Raw genomic sequence first — 27,320 nt, forward strand, 5'->3', positions numbered from 1 at the left:
AGTTAAAACGTATGGCAATTCCTCCCCTCTCAAGTGTGTGGCTGCGTTGCCTTGGAACAGCTACTTTTATCGTGAAGTCTTTTCATTTACTACACTCCGGAGCTCATGCACGCATATCCGGTGTCTTGGGAGGGGTACAAAATCCTGCATGCGTAACCAGCTTTGCTTTATTGTCATGGAGCATGTCGAAGATTCAGTTCTTTGTAGGTATTAGTTAGGACCACGTCATCTGAGACAAGATAGAGGTTATAGGGTTTCAGGAGCTTTCTTTCAGTCATCTTAGTCTGTTGAAAACAAATCCAAAGCAACTCGTGATTCCCAGAATGCATCCGATCTGCTTACACTGGAACGAGGCACATCTCACACACATGTCTCTGAGTCAGTGTGGAATGATACATGTCATGATGTCATGGTTGTGGTTTTCAGTTGTGATTTTTCCTGTTTTCTTTTGTTAATTCATTCCCTGTTTGCTTCTTTCCCTGCTATTTTGATACTGTTTCCTGTTTTGCTCTGTTGTTCTCATTCCTTTTTCATGGTTCTTTTCTGCGATCTCTGTTTTGTTGAACCTAGTTCCATCCATGTGTCAGTTCTATTTTGTGGGGTCATTTCTCCTGTGTAATGTCTGGTTTTACTTTCTGCCGCGTGTTTTCCCGCCTTTGTGATTGTCTGCCCAGCCCTGGGGCCCGTTTCAGAAAGCAGGTTTAGTGAAAACTCCTGAGTTTGTTTACCCTGAGATGAGGGAAACTAAACTGGGTAATTCCAGCCTGTTTCAGAAAGAGAGGTAACTTAACCTCAGAGTCAGTTACTATGGCAGGGATCATCAACAGGGGGTCCGGGACCCCTGGGGGGGGGGTCCTCAGAGTCACTGTAGGGGGGCCTCCAAATTATTGTTAATTTTTTGAAAGTTTTTTTCAAAAATGAAAAAGTCTTAACATGATTCCAACATATTACTAGCAAATATAAATCCCCACTGATGATATAGGCTTCCTGGCCAATAGGTAATGTAGTCACTAAGTTAGCCATCCACAGATACAGTTCATCCCAAAGGATTGACTGTTCTACATGTGTGTTTAACATTAAAACATGATTTATAAAAGCATGCCAACAAGTACTATTTGAGTAGCTTAGTATTCTATGCCAAAAAACATGTATCTATAAATGCTTTAGGCTGCCCTAAAAGTTATTGTAGGTCAAAACTTTATTTTATACACTATATGTAGTAGGGGGTCTCTGATCTGTCTCTCTTTCAGTTAAGGGGTCCTTGGCTTAAAAACCGTTGAAGACCCCTGTACTATGGTAACTGAGCCTGTGAACCTAACCTGGTCAGGAGCAGGTTTTCTTCACTAAACCTCTTTCATTTCCTCATTCATTCATTCAGTCTGTATCAGGTGCATTTTAGCGCAGTTTGTTATCTGCATGAATAAAAAAACAGTGTTGTTTTATTAACTAGTTCAAGTTCAGTTCAATACGTTATTGCCATGTCAATACAGTTGATTGGAATTTGTCTTGGTGCCAATCAGGTTAAAAAAAAAAAGGCAATACATACACATACATAAAATACAATCACATAGACAATCATTACAACCAGTGAAAAGCTGTAAAGACCTTGTGCTATTGCAACTTCCCATAAAAGTGTCTTGTGCAGTCTATAAAGTGCATTTGAATAAGTTTTTTTTTTTTTCTAAAAACGTGGCATTTTGTCGACGATCCCATTGATGAAGAAGCTGTATTACTTTGCAGGGAGTTAAACGTACATCGGGAGATGATATTGAGGCCCCAACTATAGATGCATTTTAATTTCCAGATACTAGCCTACCTATTTGAGCAGTCTATCAGTTATGTAGCCTACATAACCTTATCTGTCCTCATATCACTAACGTCACCCATCGTGGACATGCTCTTATATCCCAGCAGATTCTTGGTGTCGCGTTATGTTTTTTGCAAACGGCAGTTTTCTTTACAAGATTGGTGATGCGGCGCATATTAGTAAAGCCACTGTATAGAAAAGCGCAGTCAGAATAATGTGACTCGCTCTGAAACTTTTTTTAAACGTTTTTGTAGTGTTCCCTGGACACAAACCAGTAAGAGCCCATTTAAAAGGAGTTCAGGTGAATGATGTAAACCCTTTGAAATAAAAGATTATGAATTATAATGCTGTTAATGATGGTGCTGCAGTCTCAGAATGGGGTTAGTAGGCCTAGGAGTTTATCGCCCGCAGGATTGCACCTAATTGAAATAGATTATAGGTTCAATACCATTTCACCAGTAATATTATACTTATAATTAAATATGATATTAATTAATAATAATAATCCACCGATTTTACACTCAAAGTTTGTTTGCAGGTCTTTGGGAGTAATAATAATTTTGGAACTTACACATTTACTCTTACAGCAATTTTCTCCAATGCAAATTCTCTCTCTTTTGCAGCAGCCGCTATGTTTTTTAACGAAATACATGTTAAAACTCACTGTATGTGCGCATGAGTATTTCCGCCAACCATTTTGTTTGTGGTTGTTACCATGGTGAATCGTAGTATCATGGCTCCATTCATGCTGCCTTTTTATAGTGGTGGTGCACGCGCTTAACTTGATTTGATTGAACCAACTCAAATCAGCTGTTCTGGAACCGAAAACTCAGAGTTTCCCAACTAAGGGTAAATCAACTCAGAGTTCAGGGTTAGACTCAGAGTTTGTTAAACCTCCTTCCTGAAACGGGAGATGTGTTTCACCTGTTTATCTGCCCTCATGTCACCTGTACGGCATTACTACCCTCGTTGCATTGTGTATTTAGTCTGTGTGTTCTTTGTCTGGTGTCAGTTCGTCATCGTACTTATATAAATAACTTTCTGCCTGTGACTAGTAATCTGTATTTCTGAGTTCCTGGTTATTCCTGGTTTCTTGGATCATCACCTGCTTACCTGGATGTTACATTTTCCTTTACTACTGTATCATTTGTACCTACTGCCTCCTCGTCGCCTTTTCTGCAATCTGGGTCCATATCAGCACCACCCTGACACATAACATGGCAACGCATTCTCACTCTCACTCCCACTTGGTCAGGTGCCTATGGCGTTTGTTATTGACGCAAAAAGTCTCCTTTAGCGTCATATGTAGACGCTCTGGGTCGGCTTATTGGCGTTGCTTTTTGGTGCTCTGGGTCGGGAAGTACGTTTAACTGACACGCAGCACAAGAACAGGACAGTTAGGTTTAGGAAAAGTGGGTGGGGTACAAAACAGTCCCTGAAAAGTGATTATGTGAGCGCATAATTCAATGCATAATCAGCCAAAGTCTGCTTATTTATGCGGGGGACACATTTTTTCAAATACGCCGCACTTTCGCCGCATAAATTGCAGATTTCCGCGCAAAATATGTGGGGCTTGCATGATTTCATAATTTCCGTTGCAAAAAAGTCACATATATCTTAGCAGAAAGTTGAAAAATGTTGCATTTACTTAACACAAGAGCAGCCATTTTCCCCTGTTGCCATGAGAACGTTATGAAGTGACGTGAACATCATCGAAAAGCAGGGTGTTGGGGGAATCACTTTTTTTTTCACTTTTTCATCAAACCGCAGTTTTTGCAAGTTCCCGCAATTTTTGCAAGCTCCCGCAATTTAATCGCATAAAATTGCATAAATATCCCGCATATTCTATCGCATGTTTTAAGAAAACGTGCCGAATAATCACAAAATGATCAACAATCACAAAAAAAATCTTTTTTTCTGGAAGGATTCAATTATTATGTTTAATACTGACGCTAACGGGCTATTACTGCGTCGGTATCTGATGCTGAGAGACACTGACCAAGCATCAGTATTTGACGAGTAGGGAGAGAGAACGCGTTGAACATGGTGCGTTGGTGTGAGTTTGGCGAGTGACTTGACATTTTCCTTCAAACGTAATTGAGGATGCAGTTTTGTTGTATTGGAATGTAATTGTTTTTAGGAGCAGGGTTACACCGGGACATGTCTGTTCCCTAATGTCAGCCCAGGGCCCTCTGGTACCCTAACAGTAACAAATGAGGGTGCACAGGAGCGAAAAAACAAGAATGACTGGTCTCATTTGCTTACTGTGTGGAGTGAAGAGGCTCTTTTTTTCAACACTGGGAGTCTTCCAGCGGCTTTCAGCCAGCCTGGCTGTCACCTCTCCTTTGTTCCCCGGAGTTTCATTTTTTATCTGTCACCACAGGATCTTTCCTCCCCTCCCCACGGCCCATTCTAAGCTCTTTATCAGAGGCTGTCCCATTGTGGCACCGGGAGCTTGCCACAATGCATGCTGAAATTTGTGAAAAATATGTGTCATTGTCCTTTTCATCACTCACTCCCACCAGTGGTGTAACTTCATTACTCACACAGTGACTCACTCAGTGACAGACTTCCATGCTTAAAGGGCTGGCCTCGCTGGCAGTGCTGTGGTCCAGCCAAAAATGATCAGATATATACAATATCAAAGCATACTGAAAATATAAAGTCTAATTGAAAAAACTGAAAGGGTACAGCTCAAATGAAAATTACCAACATGGAAAAGCTCAATCTGGAAATAAATTAGGGTCCCTCTGTAATGGAAGAGAGAATGTGCAGGGTCTGGAAGTTGGACATCATGTTTGATGTAACCCCCTCCTGGGTCTGTCTAAAAATGACAGCTGTTGCTGGGTTTGTTGTTACCTAGTCTATATCTAGACGTTCCACTTTCAGGATTGCTCCGGTGCCGCAGAAAATTCTCTCTGTTTGCCGACGATCGTTTCCTTCCTCTTTCTTTGTGTTGGAATTTTAAACTCCGGTGGATTTATGAAGACTACGGTTAACTGCTCCTCAGATCTCTGCAGGGTAAATCCAGATGGCTAGTTTTCTGTTGCACAACTATAACAACTTTTGAATGAGCACGATGCACCAAAACAAGTTCCTTCCCGAGGCTATTTTGCAGCGGCACCGTACGGAACTTAGCGCCGTCCATGGCGATTGGTTTAAAGAAATGCCAATAAACCTGAACACGGTTTTCTCCCATCCCTGAATGCTGTGTGGACTTCCTCCACTGCACTGCAGAGGAAGGTCTGGTAATGTGAGACTAGTTGTTACCTAGCCGATATGGATGGCACTGTTCACTGTGGGTTGATTATGGAGCTCTCCCTGGTGTCTGCAAGGTGCCTCTATGCACAACTTTCAGCTCCACCAGCACCCTTCATGTCACGGCTCCTCATTTACATAGGGCTTTTATGAATAGTAATTAGCAAATGCAGTAGGCTGGGAGGAAAAACCAAACTAAAAAACCATGCACTGCGTGTTAACTTTCTATTTGAGCATTTGCATTTGAGCTTTTCCTTTTTCAGTTTCTGCTTCTGCAATTTAAGTTTTAATTGGCATACTTCATGCCACCCTCTGTCCTATTTAAAAAAAAGTCCTATCTCACTAATTTCAATAGAAATGTTCATTACCCAACAATGTTCAGCACTAATGTAGGAAGCAATGTGTCTTTCATTTAAAAAAGACAGAATCAGTTCCCATCGCTATCCTTGATGTCTCTTATAAGTGTAACTATAAATGGATGTATTGACCTACAAGTGAGACTGCCTTATTTAAACAACTTAGTAAGGCAAAGTTTTTAAGTTAGTGTCTGGCCAATAAAAATTATAGAGTAAATATCATGCTGTCATTTTCCCCAGAATTCCCCATGTAGCAGAGGTTAATTATGTGCTTGTAGCCATCATTAACATCCTTTCTTATGCTTGTCAGTCTTTCTAGGTATGAGTCAGAAATGAGTCTCAGGGCCTCTCTCAGCACCATGAATTGCGAGTCACCTGCAACTGCGACCTGTCCCGTCTCAAGCTCCGATTCCCAAAAAAAAGGGATTGGTTTAATGCTAATGCGCTTCAGTGCAAACATGCCCATAATGTTTTGCAGCTGAGTGCAATTTGCCCTTTTTATACATCTGATTGCAATTCTCTACGTGGCAAAGTATTAAATGTTGTCTTTGCACCAAAAACACAGTAGGCAGAACAATGGCAGAGAGAAAAAGAAAAACGTTTTCAGACTGCGAGCTGCAGGTCCTGACCGACGAGGTGCAGAGGCATTCCTCGAAACTTCAGGCATGGAATTTTAACTTGACAAAGATAAATCTTATTTGTGAATTAATATTCCAGTCTGTCAGTGCTGTTGGTGTTTTCAAAGGCTCTCCTTCAGAATGTAAAAGAAGGTGGAATGTTGACCATCAATGGACTGTACGATCACTGCAGGCTGCAGGCTATCTGTACTAAATTCCATGGCAATCAATCCAACAGTTGTGGAGATATTTCAGTACAAGTCAAAAATGTCAATCTGCTGATGGCGCTAGAGTACAAGTCAAGGATTACCTATATATCCATACCTAAATTGGTGTTTGTACTGTTACCACGGACAACAATCACAGGATTCTTTTTGATGCTGAAAAAATAGTCTGAATTGGATGATTATGAGACGAGGTGTGTGAAGCTCTGACTTTTGCTGTGTCCGTCCTCAGCAGCGTGGGATTGTCAGCCCATGATTTTATTTATGTTTCATCCAAAATTTGGCAGGACTGACATTTGACCACACTAAGCGTTTCAGATTATGCATGCACTTTCAGAATGCATTCCCCTCGGGGAGAAATTGCATCGCTTTCGCTCTCGTTCACACACCAATCCATGACGAGAAATTCCTTGGAAGGATTAGTCATGCAGTGGCCCGGCATTATTTACATTAGAGGTGGTTTTTACTATCTTTGAATTTTATGGGGGGGAACCTCGCATGCTTAAGGTTGTGGGATGAGCAGGGAAATCTCACACGGCGGGGTCTAGGCCACATGTATCAAACTCAAGTAGGCCAAATCCGGCCCCTCACAGATTTTGATCCGACCCGCATATCAATTTAGGTTCACAATAAACCCACATAGTTTTTGTCGCTTTTCTGAATTTTTGTGTCACTCTTTTGCTGCATTTTTCCACGTTTTTTTCCGTTTTTTTAATTATTTTTGTCGCTTTTTCTATGATGGCTAAGGAACATTTTTTCTGACTTTATGTCGACCAAACTGTAAGTTAGAAGACTTTACAAGACATGCAATAATGCAGTCAAAGATATTTGACTGTTTCAAAATAAAAGCATGTCAATAAAACCATATGTCTGGCCCTTGATGTGATTCTCAATTCTCATTTGCCAGTGTGGCCCTTAGAGAAATTGAGGTTGACACTCCTGGTCTAGGCTGAATAGAACATCCAATGATCGACTCAAGTCCTAACTGACATCATCCACTTGTCATGTGTCAGAGTGCCAATGTTTATTTGTCTCTCTCTTTGTCACAGAGGACCAGATCCCCCATGGTTTCCCCACCATAGACATGGGGCCCCAGCTGAAGGTTGTGGAGAGAACGCGCACTGCTACGATGCTGTGCGCAGCCAGCGGCAACCCTGACCCAGAGATCTACTGGTTCAAAGACTTCCTGCCTGTTGACATCAGCAGCAGCAACGGGCGCATAAAACAACTGCGATCAGGTAAAGCACTCATCTCAACATGTTCACACACAAGTCTCTTTTTTTTTTTTTGAAAATCAGTGCAGTTAGCTTCCCTATCAGGTGTTGGTGGGTGGGGTAACTAACCTTTGATACCTTGCAGGATTTGGTCATGTATGCATTTCTTGGAGAAACGCAAACAAAGCAAAGAACATTTAAAAAAAACATCATGGCCAATATGAAAGCCATGATTAGATGAATTGTGAAAGCTTTTATCTTATCTTTCACAAAGTAAAACACAATAAGTGGAAATAAGTGGTTCAGACTTTGAGCGGGATGTCATAGATTGCGCTAATTGCCTGAGCAGCACCTGTGTGGGAACAGTGCCGTGCCAACAGCGCTTAATACTCCACAGACAGTGATGAATGTTAAAGCCGAGGCAGCCATGTGAGGCAGCTCTGTGAGGACGTGGCCAGGATCCAGAAGAGCAGATAGGGCATCTTTCTCCACAAAACCAGCCGGGCAGCTCGCAGCAGAGCTGGATGGCTGCTGGCCGAATACCCAAGCATTATACACCCTTTCAGCTGCCCTTTTCTCTCTCTTTCTGTGAGAAAATAGAAACGTTTGCTACTTGCCAAAAGTTGCAAGCACCTACACAACATCGGAACGGCTGTACAGGGCCGGACTTTCTTGCCAGCCCTTGTGGCTGGAGTAAGAAGCATATTTCCCATCACTGAGGGCCCGGGGGTGGGGGGGCTCCTGTGGCAGCTCTCACCTTAACACAGGCAGAGAAGAAAGGCTGAGAGACAGGCTCCAGGATATCATTGGCTTTGAAGTCCACTTTGAGGATTTTCCCAAGTCGTAGTCTGGGCCTGAGGTTAGGACAAACATGCCATGTATTATTAACCAAATAGCATGGCAATTTGTTTCAATTTGTTTCATTGGGTCACAAGCAGTCCCACAGCAGCCAGGCACAGATGGCTGGCTTTCTTTTAATAAGAAAATCAGAGTTATCCTGTGCCACACAAAGGCAAGTGAAATATATAGCCGTGCGCAAAGGCAGCACTCCACAATTATTCCATTTATTTGTTTCAATAGAATTCATTATATAGAGGAGTGATTAGATTTGCTCATGAATAAGTTAGACCTATTAAATTAATTTGATACATTAAGAAACACTAATAGCTTCATTTTTCAATTTGAGACCTTTGCTCTCTTTTGGAATAAAAGGAACAAAAATGTCCTCTGGCTTCTGTAAGGCTTCCTCTGACGCTCCAAAACTCAACTGTCTGCCATTAATTACAACCAAAGTTTGTCCACTGAAGAGTGTTGTGAACCAAACCACTGTCGACTCTCTGGATGCTGGACCAGCGAGCACTGCGACTGCTGGCCTCGGGATCTGCTAGTCCGAAGGGAGTGGGAAAGAAGAAGATCAGTGCAACAGGACAAAGCTCCTCTGTGGTAAACAATGCTGGAGTGAAACATCAAGGTCCCCGATTCAGCCGCCATATTCTCAAACGCAGCAATAACACCACCAGTCAGTGAAGACTATTTATTTTCAAGATTTTTGAATATTTTCTTGTTGAAAGCAGAAAACAGAAAACTCCAGTGGCCAATGTATGGACAAAGCTTGACAAAGATGGTCCCAGCTGAATTGTTTTTGCAGTCAGTGTCTATTTAAGGGGTACTCCAGTGATACTCCAGTGATGTAGTGTTGCAACTTCAGAATGTTGGGACACTCGCAAGAGACTGATTAATAAAAGAATGGTAAAACTGGAAGCAGAATGGGTTAAGCTTACATGTATTTGTTCTGAATCCTTGGATACAGGACATTGACCTCAGTACGTGACTTTCCTCTTTTTTATATGCCCAATAAACCAAATAAATCCAGTCACATTATCCTAATACATGGACACTCTAATTAGGTCTGAGTCCCAGAAAGAGAGGAACATGAATTCTAAAGTGTGAGTTCCATAGAGAATGCATTGACAGTGGGGGCAGTTTCTGTCTATTAGCTAAACCATGTTAGTCGGGTTAGCTCCTGGATGTATGGCTCATACTGAGTGTTGTCACTATGGCAAATGTAAATGAGAAACCAGAGCTGAAAAAGCCTCTGATGTTATTATTTAGGTCTGTTGTTTGGGAGCGTTATGGCTTTCCAGTACGTTATGATGACACTGGGCAGAGTGGTGGAAAGGACGGGAATTGCAATAGTGTCACCTAAATTTGTCTATCACACAGCCTAACCCCTTTTTATAATGTTCTTTCGCTTGAGCATCATATAAATGAGCACAAGCTAAAGTCATCCAGGAATTATCCACTGCCCCGGCAGTTGCTCTAGCCCCTATTTTACACAGGGTGCGTCTGCGCTGCGTTCCGGAGGCATCGCCACCCCCTGCAAGCAGGGCGACTAGACCTGCACAATTCGGGGGAAAATATGAATCACTATGTTTTAGCTTGGAATTGATATCATGATTCTCTGCCATGATTTTTTTCTCACGAAATGTGCAATGTTTATTGCACACATGAACCATGACAAAACAAATTAGCAGTACCAAACAGATTTTTTTTTGGCACCTATAGCACATTGCGCATCACCACAAGCCTGTAAACATAGAGGCTTCAATGAATAAAGAAAATAAAGTACATACTGGCCATTTAAGTACAGTAGGCTCCCAAAAATAGTGACATATAACACATTTAACTAAATATGGCCCTGATACAGGCTCTATCTGAACTCCTTGAAAATGTCTTTACATCATTAAAACATGTCAATGTGAAATGCTTTCAATAAATTAATTGAAGGAGAAAAAATGTATTTCAAAATTAAATCGCGAACAGGGGTGAATCGAGATCGCAATTTTATAACGATTTATCGTGCAGGCCTAATGGCGACCACTGGAGTCAATGCTTAAGATTCCACCACCTGCGTTACGGTGCTGCCCAGAATCGTGCGTGAAGGGGCTCTCCGCTCCCTTAAAAGGTACGAGCCAGGTCGGTTTTCACGCGAGCCGCAGGCCGTTCAGACAGCCGGGCAGGAAACGGAGAGAGCGTCCCGTCAATTTACCAAAATACACCCCCCAATATTGTTGTCTATACGTCTCCTCTACAACACCACGGACGACGAGAGATTCATCTTGGTGGTGGAAAAACATGATAGACATCACAATCCTTTTTATCAGGACAACACCAGAAAAGAGAAGGCATGGAGTTTAACTGTAGGAGTGCTTGGAGTGGAAGGTAGATCCTACCTTAATAGACACATGATAGACGAGACAAGACACTCCCGGTGTGGTATGGCGCGTGGCCGAGGATGGAACAAAACCGGAATGCAGCCGGAACACAGCACAGACGTGCCTGGTGGAAAATCGGGGTACCGCTAACGTCCAGGGCTACAAATAAGTCTTGCCTGAGTATCAGCACCAACTGGAAACTTACACTAAACCACTGGCTCTAATGGTCGATTATCCCCCACAACAGTGACACGTACCAAACCATAGACTTTGTGTACCGTTGCACCAAAAGGGAAACTCCAAAAAAATACTGGATCCCATAATGCAAACAATAGAGTTAATTCCCACAAATCCCTGCCCCAGGTTGTGACACAGGCTTTCTATTTAAATGTGTTGTCTACAAGCCCAACACTAGATAATGACATCACCTGATGACTCCGATTTGACAAAGCTCATCCAGAGCCAGAGAAGACATTATCAACTGTTTTCAGAGGCGTAGTAGGGCTCCCTATGGGAGGAAAACTAATAGTAGTGTGTAAAATCAATGGAGGTCCCCTTTAACAGCCAATCACGTTGCCATGGTAAATGGGCTGCATTTATATCTCATCAGAGGACCACAATGTTTGCCTCTCATTCACCCATTCACACACATGCTAACACACACACACACACTGATGGCAGCAGGTTGTTACAAACTACAAATACCTTGGCATTGTACTGGACAACAAGCTTAAATGGGACTCTTGGACTGACCTCCTGCAGACTAAGACACAGCAAAGAATGTACTTTTTAAAGAAACTGCTTGTTTTTAATGTTAATAACAAAATGCTCCAAATGTTACATACTGCTTTTATTGAAAGTGTTTTAACTTGCTGTATTATCTGCTGGTTCGGAAATGCCACTGAGTCTCAGAAAAAGACAATCAGAAAAACAGTCTTAACTGCCAGCAAGTTACTTGGGGTAACACTACCGAGCATTGAACACATTTACAAAGACAGACTGGTGAGAAAGGTTAATAACATTGTATGTGACCACACACACCCCCTGGCATCACATTTTAAACTCCTGCCATCTATGCGTCGTTTCTGCTTACGCCTTCTGATCAAGAACAGATACAAATTTTCTTTCGTACCACAAGCCATAAAAGCCTTAAATCAGTCAGAATAAGCTAGTCGTCCAGCTGGTCTGACCATACCCAAGGGTGTATAGTGTATTGTAGTGTGTGATGTATATTCTTCATTTTTTGTTTGTCGGTGTCTGATATAATAATTATTTGTTTGTATTATGTCTGATGTCTTGTTATAAAGTGCCTTGCGATTGTGCCGCAAACCCAACTGCCCCACGGGGACAAAAAAATCTACTACTATTCAGGTTACTATGCCAATCATCGGTAGCAACTTGGGGTTCACTTTCTTTGCCCATGGACACTTCGACATGTGGACGGGAGAAGCCGAGGAAGCGCCAACCTTGCGATCATTGGTGACAACCCGCTCTGGCCTCAAAGAAAGGGCAAAAATGGACCAAAGCCGGATGCACCTGGTGCATATTACACCATCACTTTGATGCTCATGTGCAAAGTTGTCGAGGACTGCCAGTCCATTACTTTATTCTTTTTTGATCGACTCTACCACATAAACAAATCCTCCCAATCCAGACATTGTGAAAATATAATAAAGTCCTATTATTTTTCACAATGAAACCCAAAACCTGTCATGACACCCTGCTTTCATGCTGAAATGGAGGATTCTTCTAGCTGTGAGAAGTCATGGCAGGTCTCCGCATTGCCTAGCCCGGCCCTCTGAAAGCTGCTGATGTCCCCCCTTTCCATCAGAACCCCAGGGGCCACACAGCTTCCAGGGCCCCCCTCACCCCCTCTACCGTCTCCCACCACCTATCTGACACTTCTTTGTGTTCTTGTCGACTGAAGAGCGGCTTGGTTTATTATCCAGATCATTGGCATCTGCATAGTAGCCATCCCTCTCTGTGCCATTTGCTGCATATGACCTGATATGCCCAAATGGTGCCAGCTACTACAGATTACCTACACCAGGGGGATGCAAGGTTAAAGGAAGAAATGCTGCTAATGTGGTACAAGAATGAATAGTATTAAAAGTATAATTTAGTGTGATTGTCAATTCATAAGAGCTGTGATTTAAATTATATAACATGTAATTAACCCTTTGTTAACAAGCGGCTGGAGGTGAAAGGTTTAGTTAGTGACCCGGAATGTTCCCCGACTATAATGATAACTGCTGCCAGCAGATTTATTCAGCGTAGCTAATTAAAGTTAATTCTGTGAGATGGTTGAACAAAAAAGGACCTCGGATAGACTGTTGCTCCCTGACTATCAGTGTCTGCACTGTTTGGGAAAAAAAGACAAAAGTAGACTTTTTGTGCAAAAACCTCAACATGTTTCAATAAATAATCTAGGTAATCACTCATCTATTAATAGAGGTGGTTCTGGAAGTGGTAATTGCTTCAACTCTGTTTCTGAGAGATAAAATGAGAACTACTACGATACCCATGAGGCTGGGCAGCTGTTGCCATGGTGCAGAGTCAGCGTTAGGGTTAAAAAACTTTGTCTGTGCAGTTGAGAACACAACACTGCGCTTTAGTTGCTGAATTTATTATTTTAATTTTATTATTATTTATTCATTAATCCAGATTTCAAAAGTGAATTGATTTAAGCTGCAACTTGTCTTGTCAATTCTCTCAACACACTATACCCAAAATGCACCTTGGGAGTCATAGTCAGATAGATAGATAGATAGATAGATAGATAGATAGATAGATAGATTACACTGTTACAGCAGCAGGTTACAGGAACAAACACATACTCACACATACAGAAAGTACAAAATATATACTAGAAATAATAAATGAGATAAAATAAAATAAGATAACAAAAGATCAAAATGCCAGAACAACTAAGAAATACATACTTAGAGGAATGAAAAGAATGTACACGTATATACAAGTGTAGAATAAAACAAAAAACAACCTACATACATAGTATAAATAGCAAAATCAAATATGTACAGATAGATTCAAGTGAATGAGAAAGCGTTTCCAAACTTTTGACTGGTATTGTATAACATTAATCTTCTCCGAACTTAGCTTGTACTTGGGGCTTTTTATCAACAAAAAAAACCAGACATGCTGTAGTTATTCATCTTTTGTACAGATGATTCAACCGGGAGAGTTTCATGCCCATCCGAGCCTTAATCTAAGTGGAAACCCCGAATAGGTCCACCAACTTTACAACTCTGTTTCAGACAGGTGGGCGTTTGGGTTGGACAGTCGTTGTCAAGTTGATGGAGATGTCTCCTGCTAAACTGTCACGCACAGCTTAATGTCGAGCTTGATTGGTAGACTCTTCTATAGCAAAGAAGCCAGTTTGACAGTACTTAGAAATTAGACACAAGATAACTCTTCAGTGGTGGAAGAAGTATTCAGCTCCTTTACTTACAGTAAAAGTACTAATACTACACTGTAAAAATACTCTGTTACCAGTAAAAGTCCTGCATTGAAAATGTAACTTAAACCTTCATTGTGTAATTTTTTGAGTTGATTCTTAGCAAAAAAAAACTGTGCTCATTCATGTGTAATTACTTCCACCAACTAATCAAAGTATTCTTGTAAGCGTAGAATCTGACATTTAGAATCATTCAGAATACATACATAGTATGATTACACATAGAAAATGTGTGTGATTACGCTTGGTACAGTCATAACTTAATTAAAAGTGCTGTATGCTTCATTTATAGAAAACAACAGTGATTAAAATTGATTAAAATCCCTAACTAGTGCACAGAGAAAAAATGCTGGCAGAATATTAGATGTCGAAATTTTTTGACAACTGCTATAAAAATACATCTGTAGGTTGCTCATTTTGGAGCTCGATTAGTACAAGTATTATTACCTTTGAGGCAGCAACATCCCAGTGTGTTCCAGGACACAATTGCAGGTTTCGACTTTTTTGGGCAAAAACACCAAAGCGTTCCAATAAATAATCTAGGTAATTACTCACCTCACAGTGTTGATTACTTCAGCTCGGTTTCTGAGAAATAAAACGAGAAATACTACGATACCCATAAGTCTGGGCAGGAGAGGAGTCAGCATTAGGTTTGACTCTTCTCTGGAATATTGGTTGCGATTTGCTAGTTTGCTCAAAAATCGTTCAGCCCTAAATAGTTCACAGGGACAAATGCTGGCAGAAGATTAGATGTCCCAAATTATATGACAACTGTTATAAAAATACCTCTGTATTATGCTCATTTTGGAGCTTGATTAGTACAATTATGAATACCTTTGAGGCAGCAACATCCCAGTGTATTCCAGGACACGAGTGCAAGTTTCTTTGAATTGCATCAGAGGGAGAGTGGGCAGCTCGTGTTCTTACAGTGCGTTCCATTTGTACTCGGTAGTCAGATTTTCCAGGTCAAAGTTGGAAACGCCCCCTGACCTCGGATTTCCGAGCTCGGAACGCGGAAAACCGCCAAGTCCCCCGAACACAAAATCCAAAATGGCTGCTCCGCGCATCAACAGTTATTAAAGCTGTAGTAGCATACCGTTATTAGCGCTTCTGTCTTATTTGTGTCTCACTAAATCAGTCTTTGTGAGATTTTGACCTGGAAAATCGGACTGCAGTCCTGTCCATCTTCTATCTGTGGACATGTTGCTATAGTGTTTGTATGCACACAAAAAAACAGCATAATGGTTTGTTATCAACCGGTATTGCTAACAATGGCTAACGTGGCTAGAGCTAATCCCACAATGAAAAATCGGACTTGTAAATGGAAAGCAGTCAACTTGGGTGTGACGTCATTCCCAGCTCCGGTTTGCGAGTTCCGAGGTAAATGGAACGCACTGTTATCCTGCCTTGTTACGGCGGGATGCAGGAGAAAAAAATCAAACAGAAAAGAAATGCCTGTTGTCGGTAAATGAGGGGTCATGTGCCCGATAGCCAGGTGCTGTCAGGGGGCGGAAAAAAATCAGGTGTGGGGAATGAGACGCTTTATGATCACAACAGGATGCCAGCTCTGTGGAGCAAATAGCCAGCTGTATCACACAAATAAGCAGCATGTTAAAGTAAATAACCACATGCACAAATGACAGACTGGCAGTTGTAGCTGGGGTATGAATTATTGAAACAAGTTTGTGCTTAAATAACACATTTGTACAGAAGAAAGAATTTTGCAGTGTATTTCTCACTTTCGGCTAACACGTTGGCTTATTTAACGTTTAATAATACCTTTTTATGAATGTTTTTTTGTTCTCACAGGGTGAGAATAGTAGTCACTCTTATCTCTGCTGTTTTTCCTCTCTTTGCTCTCCTGCCACTGTTTGTCTTTCTCTGTTTCACTTTCTTATTCTCTTCTCTCTATGCTAATGGTTATCTCTAATCTTATTTGCATTCAAATTACCTCACCAGGTGGTACGCCAATCAGAGGTAAGAATGCTGGGTACAGAAAACCTCTTCTCATCCCCCTCTCCTCCTCTCCTCCATCTCCTTTGTCCTCCTCCTCCCATCGCCTCAGTATGTCCCATTTCCAGCTCTCCGTCCACTTACTCTGCCGTCACCACATTCTCCAAAGCGTGTATGTTCTTGGAAGAGATGAAGACAATACAGTAGAAAAAGGTCACGCTTTCTAGTGACAGTGTTCTCAAATAAAATCACTTTGACCACTTCCCGCTGATTTACAGGCAGCAGTGGGCTAACAAATGCTATTTACAGTGTTTCCCCCAGTGTATTGCGAGCCAGGTGGCCTAAGCCACCAGCGAAAAAATTTGAATGTATTTTTAAGACGTTTTTTAAACTAGTTACAGTTGAGTGGCTTGGTTGGAAACTTGGACGTAATCATATTGTCAAATATCCAGTTAGCTTTTAGCACTGACTTAATGTAGAGCCCTATGGAGTCTGCTAAAAGACCTATTCCATAGGGCTCTACATTAAGTCAGTGCTAAAAACTAACTTTAAATTAAACAAAATACGACTGTCTATGTTTCCAGCCGAGCCGCCCCACTGTAACTACAGGTAAAAAAAAACGTACATTTACAAAATACATTATTAATTCCCTGTGACTTAGGCCTGGTGGGTGGCAACTCAGGCCCGGTGGGTCCTCCAGGCTCACAATAAACTGGGGGAAACACTGCCCGGGTCATGCCAGTGAACCAGGTCATGGAGGTGAGACAGTTAGCATATGTGATAACTTACCTCTTGAATAATTAGTAGGCTGCAAAGTGCTTGTCATGAAGGTGTAACGGTTTGACCTCTCTGTCTAGAGGGAACACATGCTACGTTATTGAGGGCGCCACATCTGAAGGGCAGAGGTAGTTTCGTCAGCTTCTGACATGTTGTTTAGAGCTGCATTAGTCTCGCATTGCCAGAACTTCCTCCACAGCGCTTCGACGGAAGGTCTGGCTAGTCCAAGTCAAGTCAAGTCAAGTGGGTTTTATTGTCATTTCAACCATATACACTGTATATAGTGAAATGAAACAACGTTTCACCATGGATCAAGTGGTGTTACACATTTGAAATACATAAAAACGACATTATATAAAAACGACATTCGAGACAGGCTACATTATAGTCTATACATAAAGTGCTATTACTTCTTAAAGTAGAGCATTTAAGACAGACAGGGGACAGGACAGACAACAGACAACAAAAGACAGGGCATAAGTAGAGTTGTAACAGAGCACTGATTTTTATAGGTTAGGTGCACAGTGAGGTGGAGGTAGAATATATAGAATTTAGCAGCAGAAAAAAAAAAGTGCATTTCAGTTCAGGGTGAAACAAATGTAGAGTCCACACAACATTCTGGGATGGGAGAAAAACGTGCTCTGGTTTATTGGTTTATTTATTCTTTTACAATGGTCTTGGGCGGCGCTACGCGCCAGACGGATCAACAGCACCTCTGCAAAATAGCCTCGGGAAGGAACTTGTTTTGGTGGAACATGTTTGTTCAAAAGTTGTTTTAGTCGTGCAACCGAAAACTCAGATTGGACAGATAGTCTAGCTAGCTGTCTGGATTTACCCTGCAGAGATCTGAAGAGCAGCTAACCACAGTCCTTATGAATCCACCAGAGTTTACGCTAACACAAAGAAAGAGGAAGGTAATGGACATCCGGCGGAATTTTCGGCGGCACTTGAACAACCCTTAAAAATGAAACGTCATCGATAAAGACTAGGAATTCAAAGTCTTCTTCTTTAAGAAGTTACACCTCCTCTGTCAGCACTCATTAACCTTTTTCATACTAAGAGGTCAGAGCAGACATCCGTCAGCATCCGTTTGCAATTCTCAAGAGAGAATGACGCATTTTCTACTAAAAGGCAGCTGCCATGTAAAGGTGCTAAATGTGATATAGCTAGACAGTCATCACAAAGTTGGACATCGATAAATAGAGAAAGATAGTCATCTTCTGCTGCACATAATACTTCACGCTTCAACAGACAATAGTGTGAGGATTGGTCTCCAGGATTGACTCTCAATGGGAGAAGGTTAAAATACACGGCTTTCATTGACATTTTGACTCAATGTTTTGTGATGTGTAGGAGAAAGGCTTGTCTACACACTGTGCGTGTGTGTGTGTGTGTGTGTGTGTGTGTGTGTTACGGACACGCATCCCAGATGAAGGTTGTTCCTCCTCCATCTCTGGGCTCACTGTCTGCACCAGATCCATCGGGGATGTGCCCACACACGCATTATTTCACTGATACTGATTGTTTTATTCGTCCTTAAACTAGTTCTCAACGTTGTGTTACAAACCCATTCCATGTTGCATTTCAGGATTGTATTCTGAAATATGTACATTATTCTGACATTTCACAATTATTGTCCACTGCAAAACTGCATGATGTATGTCACATTCACAGCCTTGCTAAAAAATACATAAATGTTTGCTATCTCATACCTAACATCTCTACTGACAACTGAATATTAAATGTTTGTATACATGCTATGAAATTGTTATGAAATGAATGGATTTACGTATATATCATAGTTCCAGGTAAGTTTTATCTGATATTTCCACAAAATTAAAGATCTTTAACATATACAAAGTAAGTATTCTGCTTTTAGAGCAGGGATCAGTGGACGTCAAGGCTAGGGTCTGTCCAATGGAAACACGAGAATGTAGCACAATGCTATTTTAAAGGCTTTGACCAATCAGGACTTGTATGCTATTGCTGCTAATTTTGGATTCAACCAGTCCAGTGTCTTTTAATTGCATCCAAATGACATCTTATGTTCCAGAACTGACAGGTGTTGCATGTTTCTCTCTGCATGTTCTCCTTGTCACGTTGAAAAAAGCCTCTGAAACACTTTGACACTTTTGGGACAAAGTCTGCACCATAACGGTTTTAGATGTGTTTAAAACCTGCCTTCTTTTACTTGATTGACATTTGGCAAAGTCCAACATCCCGACTGTCGCTATGGAATAACATTATGCAGTAATCTATACATGTACAGTATGTAGACTTTGACGTGAAAGATTATATCTTCCACCAAAAGTATATTTTTTCTTTGAGCCAGGTTGTAATATTACAAAATGACATAAAGAAACTATGGTAACACTTAACTTGAAGGTATCTACATAAGAGTGACATGACACTGTCATGAACACATGACACTGCCATGACACATGAACCCTAACCCTAACCATATCTTGTTATGACAAAAACCGAATGACACTTAGTGACAAAAGCGTTATGTCATAAACGTTCATGACTTGTTTACACAGTCATGAACATATATGCAACTGTTTATAATGTTTATGACACATTCATGGCAGTGTCATGTCACTCTTATGGAGATACCTTCAAGTAAAGTGTAACTGCAACTTCTAACTGTTTCATACAGTGTTTATGTATCTGGAATGATGTATTTGAAACATCTGAGCCAATGAGCACTTAGATCAGTTGTTTCCCATCATGCATTAAAGGATAAAGCTGGTGTTATTTTCATCCAGTCAGCAACCATAAAAAACCCCCAAACCGACAATTTGTCTTTAAATACTTTCTAATTTCCCTGCCCGCTCTGAGGCTCTCAGCCCAAGCCCATTGGTTCCAAAAATGGTTCACAAATATTACATTTCATCCACACAAAATAGTGAAATAATGTCCAACTAGACTAACATTCTACAGCCATGCCAAAGGCCCTGTGAGACTATTTTCGGCTGTAGATGTATTCTCATTTTGTGGGCTAGTGAACATTTAGGGAAAGATCGTAAACGACAGTGGCTGTGATTATTGTAATGAAGGAAGATCTCACCCAGTATACAGAGTATAAAACATTTGTCATACTCAATGCCCGCAGGCCGAACCCGGCCCTTCGCTGATTTAGATCCGGCCCACATATCAATTTAGGTTCACAATACATTTTGGCAGGGCCTTGCTGTGCCAAGCCAAACTATTTTTAAACTTCAATTACGCGACATTCACAGCAGAAATTGGCAGATTTGCTGACTTTGAGACTCAGAAATTCCCACAGAAGCAGAAAGTTTTCATATTCAGGCTGTGAAACAGGTTGTTTATTTTTTTCCATGATTTGCTTAACTCTATGATGGCTAAGGAACTTCTTGCTGACTTTTGTAGAGCTTTATGTTGCCCAAAAGGCGACAAAAAGAGTGACAAGTAACAAAAACGTAGCAAAAAGCGACAAGAAAAGCTACAAAAATGTCAACAAAAGCGACGTGCAGTAATACAGTCGAAGATATTTTACGTTACCGATGTATGCATGTCAATAAACTATGCATGTCCCTTGATGTGATACTCTTTTTTCCAGTGAAGCCCTTGAGTGTGACACCCCTGGAGTAGAAGAATATAACCAGCCTTATCCTTTAAAGGTGCTCTAAGTGATGTGATGCGTTTTTTTAGGCTACAACATTTTTTGTCACATACATATAGTTGCCTATCACCTGAACACACTGTAAAAACACGCAGTCTCTGTAGACAGCCCAGGCTCCACAAACAGCAACAAAAACAAACTGCGCCAACCTGCCCCACGAACCATAACAAACCATGTTCCAGCCAATAACTGACAAGAAGGAGCTGGTTGAGTCATAAATACGCATTGTGGAAGTAGCCTACGTGCTAACGCTTCTGCAGTGATGGCTCAACCAGCTCCTTCTTGTCGGTTATTGGCTGGAACACTGTTTGTTATGTTTCGTGGGGCAGGTTGGTGCGGTTTGTTTTTGTTGCAGTTTGGGGAGCCTGGGCTGTCTTCAGAGGCGTTTTTTTACAGTTTTTTTACAGTTTTTTTTTTACAGTCTTACAGTTTTTTTTGTGTTCAGGGGACCGGCAGCTAGCGGATAGTGAGGAGATGTTTGCTGTACAAACTTTTGTAGCCTAAAAAACACGTGACATCACTAAGAGTACCTTTAAGCTTCTGCAGTCGGTGGAGAACTGCTGCAGCCTCGTTGCTCTCATGCCACTTTCATTGACAGCGTTAGTTAGTGTGACACTACAGGGACTGGGGTTGCGAATTAGCCAATTAGCTAGAAACCTTTTTATGCAACACATCTACACATATTGTTATGGCTTTGACTGTGATAATTATGTATGTTATAATGTACGCTGCATTGTCCCTGACAAATAAACTAATAAAAAAAAATAAAAAAAATACAGCAAGTAATGAGCAAGTTGGACAGAACTCCTGGATCATCTCAAAAACAAACCTGATAATATTTGGTCATTGCCATAAATTATTGGATAAAGCATAGGCCTCCAAATAATAAACGTGAATCCTGAATGCTTTTCTTCTAAATGTTTCTACATTTGAAAAGGAATGAAAAGGAGGAGGGTTTATTCAGAAAAGGGTATTGACAGCAAAGGACTAGTGTGTGTGTGTGTGCGTGTGCGTGCGCATTGGTTGAACGTGTGTGGTGCAGACCTGAACTTTGACATCTTGGCCTCCCTCCCCAGGAGCGCTTCAGATTGAGAACAGCGAGGAGTCGGACCAGGGCAAATACGAGTGTGTGGCAGTCAACAGCGCCGGGACTCGCTACTCTGCTCCGGCGAACCTTTACGTCCGAGGTAAGATCCCTCTTGACCCCTCTTGACCCGCCCCCCCCCTCCCCCGCTGCTATTCAGGTCCTCCAACACTAAGGTCCTCTGTCGTCACCTCTTCTGCACCGATGCACCGATGCTCTGCCTCCTGACTGCTGATAGGAAAGCTGGCTCGCCGGATTCAACCGCAGTGAAAGTCAAACCTGTTGATGCCCGTCCGCTCTCTGCATTCACACTGTCATTTCCTCTCTCTCTCTCTCTCTCTCTCTCTCTCTCTCTCTCTCTCTCTCCCTTTCTGTCTTGTCTTTGTCTCCAGGGGGGTGATTTATGTATTTTCCTCCATTCCCCTGTTAGTTTGTTTGACCTCACAGTGAAGGCGCAGGGTGTGTGTGTGTGTGTGTGTGTGTGTGTGGGGGGTTGACTCATCAGGGGTGAAAGAGAGGTTGGCTGCGGTTCTGTCTCTTTGTTTTGAGGAGGTGGAGTTCTACGTGTGGAGTCTTGCCACAAAGAGAAGCCGACACCAATCGCTTTTGTGCGTCCCGTGGTTCGGAGGAGACAGGCAGGAAATTTCCCCCCCCTCCCGAAAGCATGCTCCAGTCGACTGGGTGTGCTGCACCAAAAGCCAGCAGGGGTGAAAGCAAGCCTTGGGGCTTCTCATGAGTACGCCTTGTCAACTAACAACTCAATTAGCCTCAGCCCAAATCATGTTCTCAAAGGCAATTTTCAAAGCATTGGGGTGATTCATTACTGCTTTAGTCTCTCGTTCATTTGACATTTTCATTGACATTGCTCTTTGATGCAAGTTTCCCTCTAAAAAATATATCAAAGCTTCTGCATGGTTACTACCTAATCTTTAGTGTGGTTTTACACTTCTGTAATAATGTATTTAAACCTATTTGAAGTTTTTTTTTTTTTTTTTTTTAAAGAATAGATGATATATTTTCAAGAGAGTCATGCAACAAAGCAATTATAACAGATTGGCACGATGGCTAGTCTGAAAACGACTATCACCCGCCAAAATCTTACTCACCTAGAAAACAGTTCCTACAAAAATATTAGAAATTTTATATTTATGATAGAAAGATAGCTTATTCAAAGATTACAAATACATCCGAAAATGCTTCTCACCTTCATTCACTTTAAGTGAATGTAGCCTTGGCCAGGAGGGGTTGATGTTGTCAGGCGGTACCCATCGTTCATTGGGTGTTTCAACCCTTATCCGCAACACCCTCCCGATGGTGGGTCGACAGTGGTGGCCAAGTCACTGCCCATCTTCCCCTCCTGGCTTCCAGCTCAACTCCTCCCTCCTGCTCCATACCCAGCAAGAGGCTCTTTCCGCTGCCTCCCCCATCCTGCGAGCTGCTTTCTTTCTCTCCTTCCCTGTCATTCCAATGGCTGTCAGCATTCTCCACACTGACTGAGCAGGAAATCCTCTACAGCCAACCTTGACCGGGAACAGCCATGCCTGCCATCCTTTCCCCCTACAATCATACAGAAGGTCTTGGTATTTGGCGCTCTTCCTTTCAAATGCCTGTTAACACCCCTCTTCCCATGGGACTGTAAGTTCTATGAGGATGATCTTCTTTGACTCTTCAGACCACAGTACCACATCTGGCCTCAGGGTTGTCTGGACAACCTGGGGGAACCGCAGCCTTCCTCCCAGGTCGACCTTCATTTCCCATGATTGGGCCTTTTGTTGCAGACTGGTTCTTGTTGACGCGGTGGTTGGTGGCTTTTCCCCCTCCCTTACAAACTGGATTGATGTTGTTTTTCGGGGTGCTTGGCGTTTCTTTTTCCTCTCCTGCTCTAAGGTGTTAGCGAGTGTCATGAGCACCCTATCGTAGCGCCACCTATACCTTCCCTGGGTGAGTGCTTTTTTACACCCAGACAGGATGTGCGCCATGGTGCCCCTCTCCCCACAAAGCCTGCACAATGGGTCCTCCCTCATGCCTAGGGCTGGGCGATATATCGATATTATATCGATATCGTGATATGAGACTAGATATCGTCTTAGATTTTGAATATCGTAATATCGTGATATGACATAAGTGTCTTTTCCTGGTTTTAAAGGCTACATTACAGTAAAGTCATGTCATTTTCTGAACTTGGCCTCTTTTATTTTATAGGCTATTTTTATTTAAGATTTTTTTTTTTTTTTTTAAATGTGCACCTTATGGAGCTTTGATTAAAAAAAAAAAAAAAAAAAAAGGTACTCCTGTTGTTATACAGTATTTATGTTTACATTATATTGTTATTTGAACAGCTGAGCATTTAAATCATGAACCAGGTTCACTACTTGACTTTGACTGAACTGCTCTCACTTTGCGGAAAAAAATATCGGGATATATATCGTATATCGATATTCAGCCAAAATATATCGGGATATGACTTTTGGTCCATATCGCCCAGCCCTACTCATGCCCCACCTGTGCAAGTTTGTTGGGGTTGGGAGTGTGTCGTACACTGATCTCAGCAGGAAGGAGATGCGGAACGGCTCCAGTCTCCATAGGTCCGCCCAGGTGATCTTTCTCTTGGGAAGATCCCATTTGGTCCAGGCTCCTTGGGAAGCTAGTTCCACTGCCCTTGACCTTCGTCTTTCTTCTTCCAGGTTCCGTACCTCCTCTTGAATCATGGCTCTTCTGTCACTGGTTCCTGCCTTCCTCCACTGTTGGAAATGGGAGGTTCCAAGACCCTGTCTTCCCACACATGGTGCTCCAATGACATCCCGTAGCTTCACCATGCTCTCAGCCTGCGCAACAGATGAATCAGCTGCCCACTTGCGTCCTGATCTTGTGATGATGCCTGCATATCTGACTTGTTCATCCTGGGAGTCTCTGTATGTCATTGCGACTCTGCACTTTGCAACTTTGAATTCCTCAACCACGGATTACAGAGGAAGTTGCAGCTGCCCTGATCTTATGCACAGGCCTACTGCAGCGAAGCTTGGAGGGATTCCCAACCACTTTTGGAGGTACTTATTGATCTTTCTTTCCACTCCTTCAACGCATGTCATCGGGACCTCATACACCGTCAGTATCCACATGAGCCTTGGCAACAGTCCGTGTTGATAGAGCCATGCTTTAAACTTCCCAGGGAGCCCTGATTTTTCGATCCTCCTCAGCCATTCCTCCACCTGCCTTTCCATACTGGCTATGTTGTTCCTGTCAGTAAGTGAGTCGTCGAACCACTTTCCGAGGCACTTGATTGGATTCTCCTCTATCGATGGAATCACTTCCCTCTGCACATGCAGCTTGAACCTGTTGGTCACCTTCCCATTCCTGATCACCATACTCCTGGATTTCTTTGGTTTAAACTTCATTCTGGCCATGTTGCCATGTGGTCCAAAACAGTTAGTAGCCACCTCGCCTCCACATGAGTTGTGGTCGTCACGGTTAGGTCGTCCATGTAGCCTCTTATTGGGGGTTGTCGAATGCCTGACTCCATTTTTGGACCCCGGGCTTCCTTCTCCGCAGCTGTTATTAGAAGGTTCATTCCCATGACGAAGAGGATGGGGGAGATTGTGCAGCCAGTTACGATACCCTTTTCCAGGCTTTGCCACTGAGTTGTAAAATGGGCCGTCTTGAATCGTAGCTGGATTCCACCAAAGTAACTTGTGATCATTCCCTTGATGTGCTGAGGGATGTGGTAGTGGTCTAATGCTGCATGGATGAGGGCATGAGGGATTGATCCATAGGCATTGGCCAAATCCAGCCAGACAATAGTCAGGTTGCCCTTGCTGGCTTTAGCCTCACGGATCATCTGACTGAGAACTCCGGTGCGTTCCAGGCATCCAGAGAAGCCCGGAATTCCACCTTTCTGGATAGCAGTGTTAATGTATCCATTCTCGGTCATGCACGAGGTCATCCTCTTGGCCAGTACAGAAAAGAAGATCTTGCCTTCTACACTTAGTAGTGAGTTTGTTTTGAATTGGTCAATGGTTGAGGAGTTCTCTTCCATTGGCACGAAACAGCCCTCTGCCTTCTTCCAGCATGATGGAATAATACCCTTTCTCCAAATCCTCCGGAACAGCTTCCACAGCCTCCGAAGGAGCATTGGGCATTTCTTGTATACCTTGTAGGGTATACAGCTTGGGCCGGGGGCAGACCCTGTTCTGGCCTTCTTCACCACCTATTGGACTTCCTTCCAGGGTGGTTCACTGATGTTGATCTCTTTTTCCGGGGTCTTTGTACTATTGATGCTTGGGTTGGCATCCAGGACCTGGTTTCTGGAGGTGTCATTATGGGTCTCCCTCAAGAACGCCTCCACCTCTTTTCTGGGGCTAGTCAGCTTTCCAGATTTTGCTTCACCCAGCAGTGTTCTGGTGAATCGGAAGGAATCTTTGGTGAACTGGGATCTTTTGTTCTCCCTATCCTTCCTCTACTTCCGAGTGCTTTCTGCTCTTCGGAGTCTACAGAGGCGCTCCCGGAGTTGACTCGTCAGATCCTTGATGCCTTGCCTTTCATCAGCAGGTGCTCTTTTGTTCTGCTCGGTGAGAGTCTTGATTTGTCCCCTCAGGTGATGAATTTCCCTTTCTCTTCTGCTTGGCTGGTGTGCAGTCTTGATGTTGACTTTCTTCTCCTCAATTCCAAAACGCTCCCTTGCCAGGTTATAGGTTATTGTTGTGAGAGTATTGACTTGATCTTGGTCTAGTTGGTACCACTCTTTGTTGTCACTCATCTTGGGCCATTTGATTCGTTCTCTCGCAGGATAGGGTTGGCTCCTTGGGGTGGCATCAGGTGGGTACCTCCTGAGGTCTTGAGGTGACACAGGTGCTGAGAGATCCCCAGTGCTGTGGGGTATACAGTAAAGGCATACATTACATAACTTCAACCCATCTCCGTTTTAAGCAGACTGGACCAATATACAAACATTTGTGTGTGTGTGTGTGTGTGTGTGTGTGTGTGTGTGTGTGTGTGTGTATGTGTGTGCGTGTTATGTGAGCACATGTACATGCATCAGACCCAAAATACTGTAACATTGCCTTTGAGAACTGACAAAAAAAAAATCACTTCTCTAAACAGTCTCTCTAAACATAAGATTTTTTTTGTCGCAAGAAGCATCCCCCCAGTAAACCAAACAGAGCCGTAGCCAACAAAGTCAGCTTATGAAGTATATGTTTGTTATTTCTGCTTCTCTTTTCAAGGTTCCTGTCTGTGTTGCTTTAACCTTTAACCCCTCCAGGTGTGCTGGTAGCTTTTGTCTCCATTTTCATCTCACAGTTTGGCTTCTGAGCAAACACTGGAACATACCATATGTTACCAACGTGTGCGTCTATGTGTCTTCTTTATGTTATCTATATTTCTCTTCATCTATTTAGCTTTTCAGGCCTTCTCCTTCTCTGCATTTGATGGCACAGTCCACAATCCCTCCTCCACTCATGTGTCAGTCATATACACAGACTGTATATGTTTCTGTTCATCTCTCCAATGCTTATCCTTCTCTTATCTACACATGATGGCAGCTGTTTTCATTGTTTAATGTGCTTTGCTTTGTTTGCACATGTGAGAAAGTATTTTGAGTTTGCTCTGTTGTCTGTGAGAGGATGTGTTTGTGGATGTTGTTGTTCATATAGAGAGATTCATATATAGAAATTGATCTTGGTCCACTTAGCCACTAAG

General features: G+C 42.4%; 1 protein-coding gene across 12 annotated transcripts in view; it reads left to right on the forward strand.

Annotated features, from left to right (window-relative positions):
* The window catches only part of ptprfa (protein tyrosine phosphatase receptor type Fa), a 404,110-nt gene that overhangs the window by 202,345 nt on the left and 174,445 nt on the right, over nt 1–27,320 (forward strand). For all 12 annotated transcript variants that reach the window (XM_028586901.1, XM_028586900.1, XM_028586904.1 and 9 more), the window contains 2 exons: nt 7,312–7,500; nt 21,619–21,729. In XM_028586901.1, coding sequence (XP_028442702.1) covers nt 7,312–7,500; nt 21,619–21,729 — 300 coding nt within the window. The remainder of the gene's footprint in view (nt 1–7,311; nt 7,501–21,618; nt 21,730–27,320) is intronic.

The sequence above is a fragment of the Perca flavescens genome, chromosome 9 (assembly GCF_004354835.1).
Source record: "Perca flavescens isolate YP-PL-M2 chromosome 9, PFLA_1.0, whole genome shotgun sequence".
Classification (NCBI taxonomy): Eukaryota; Metazoa; Chordata; class Actinopteri; order Perciformes; family Percidae; genus Perca; species Perca flavescens.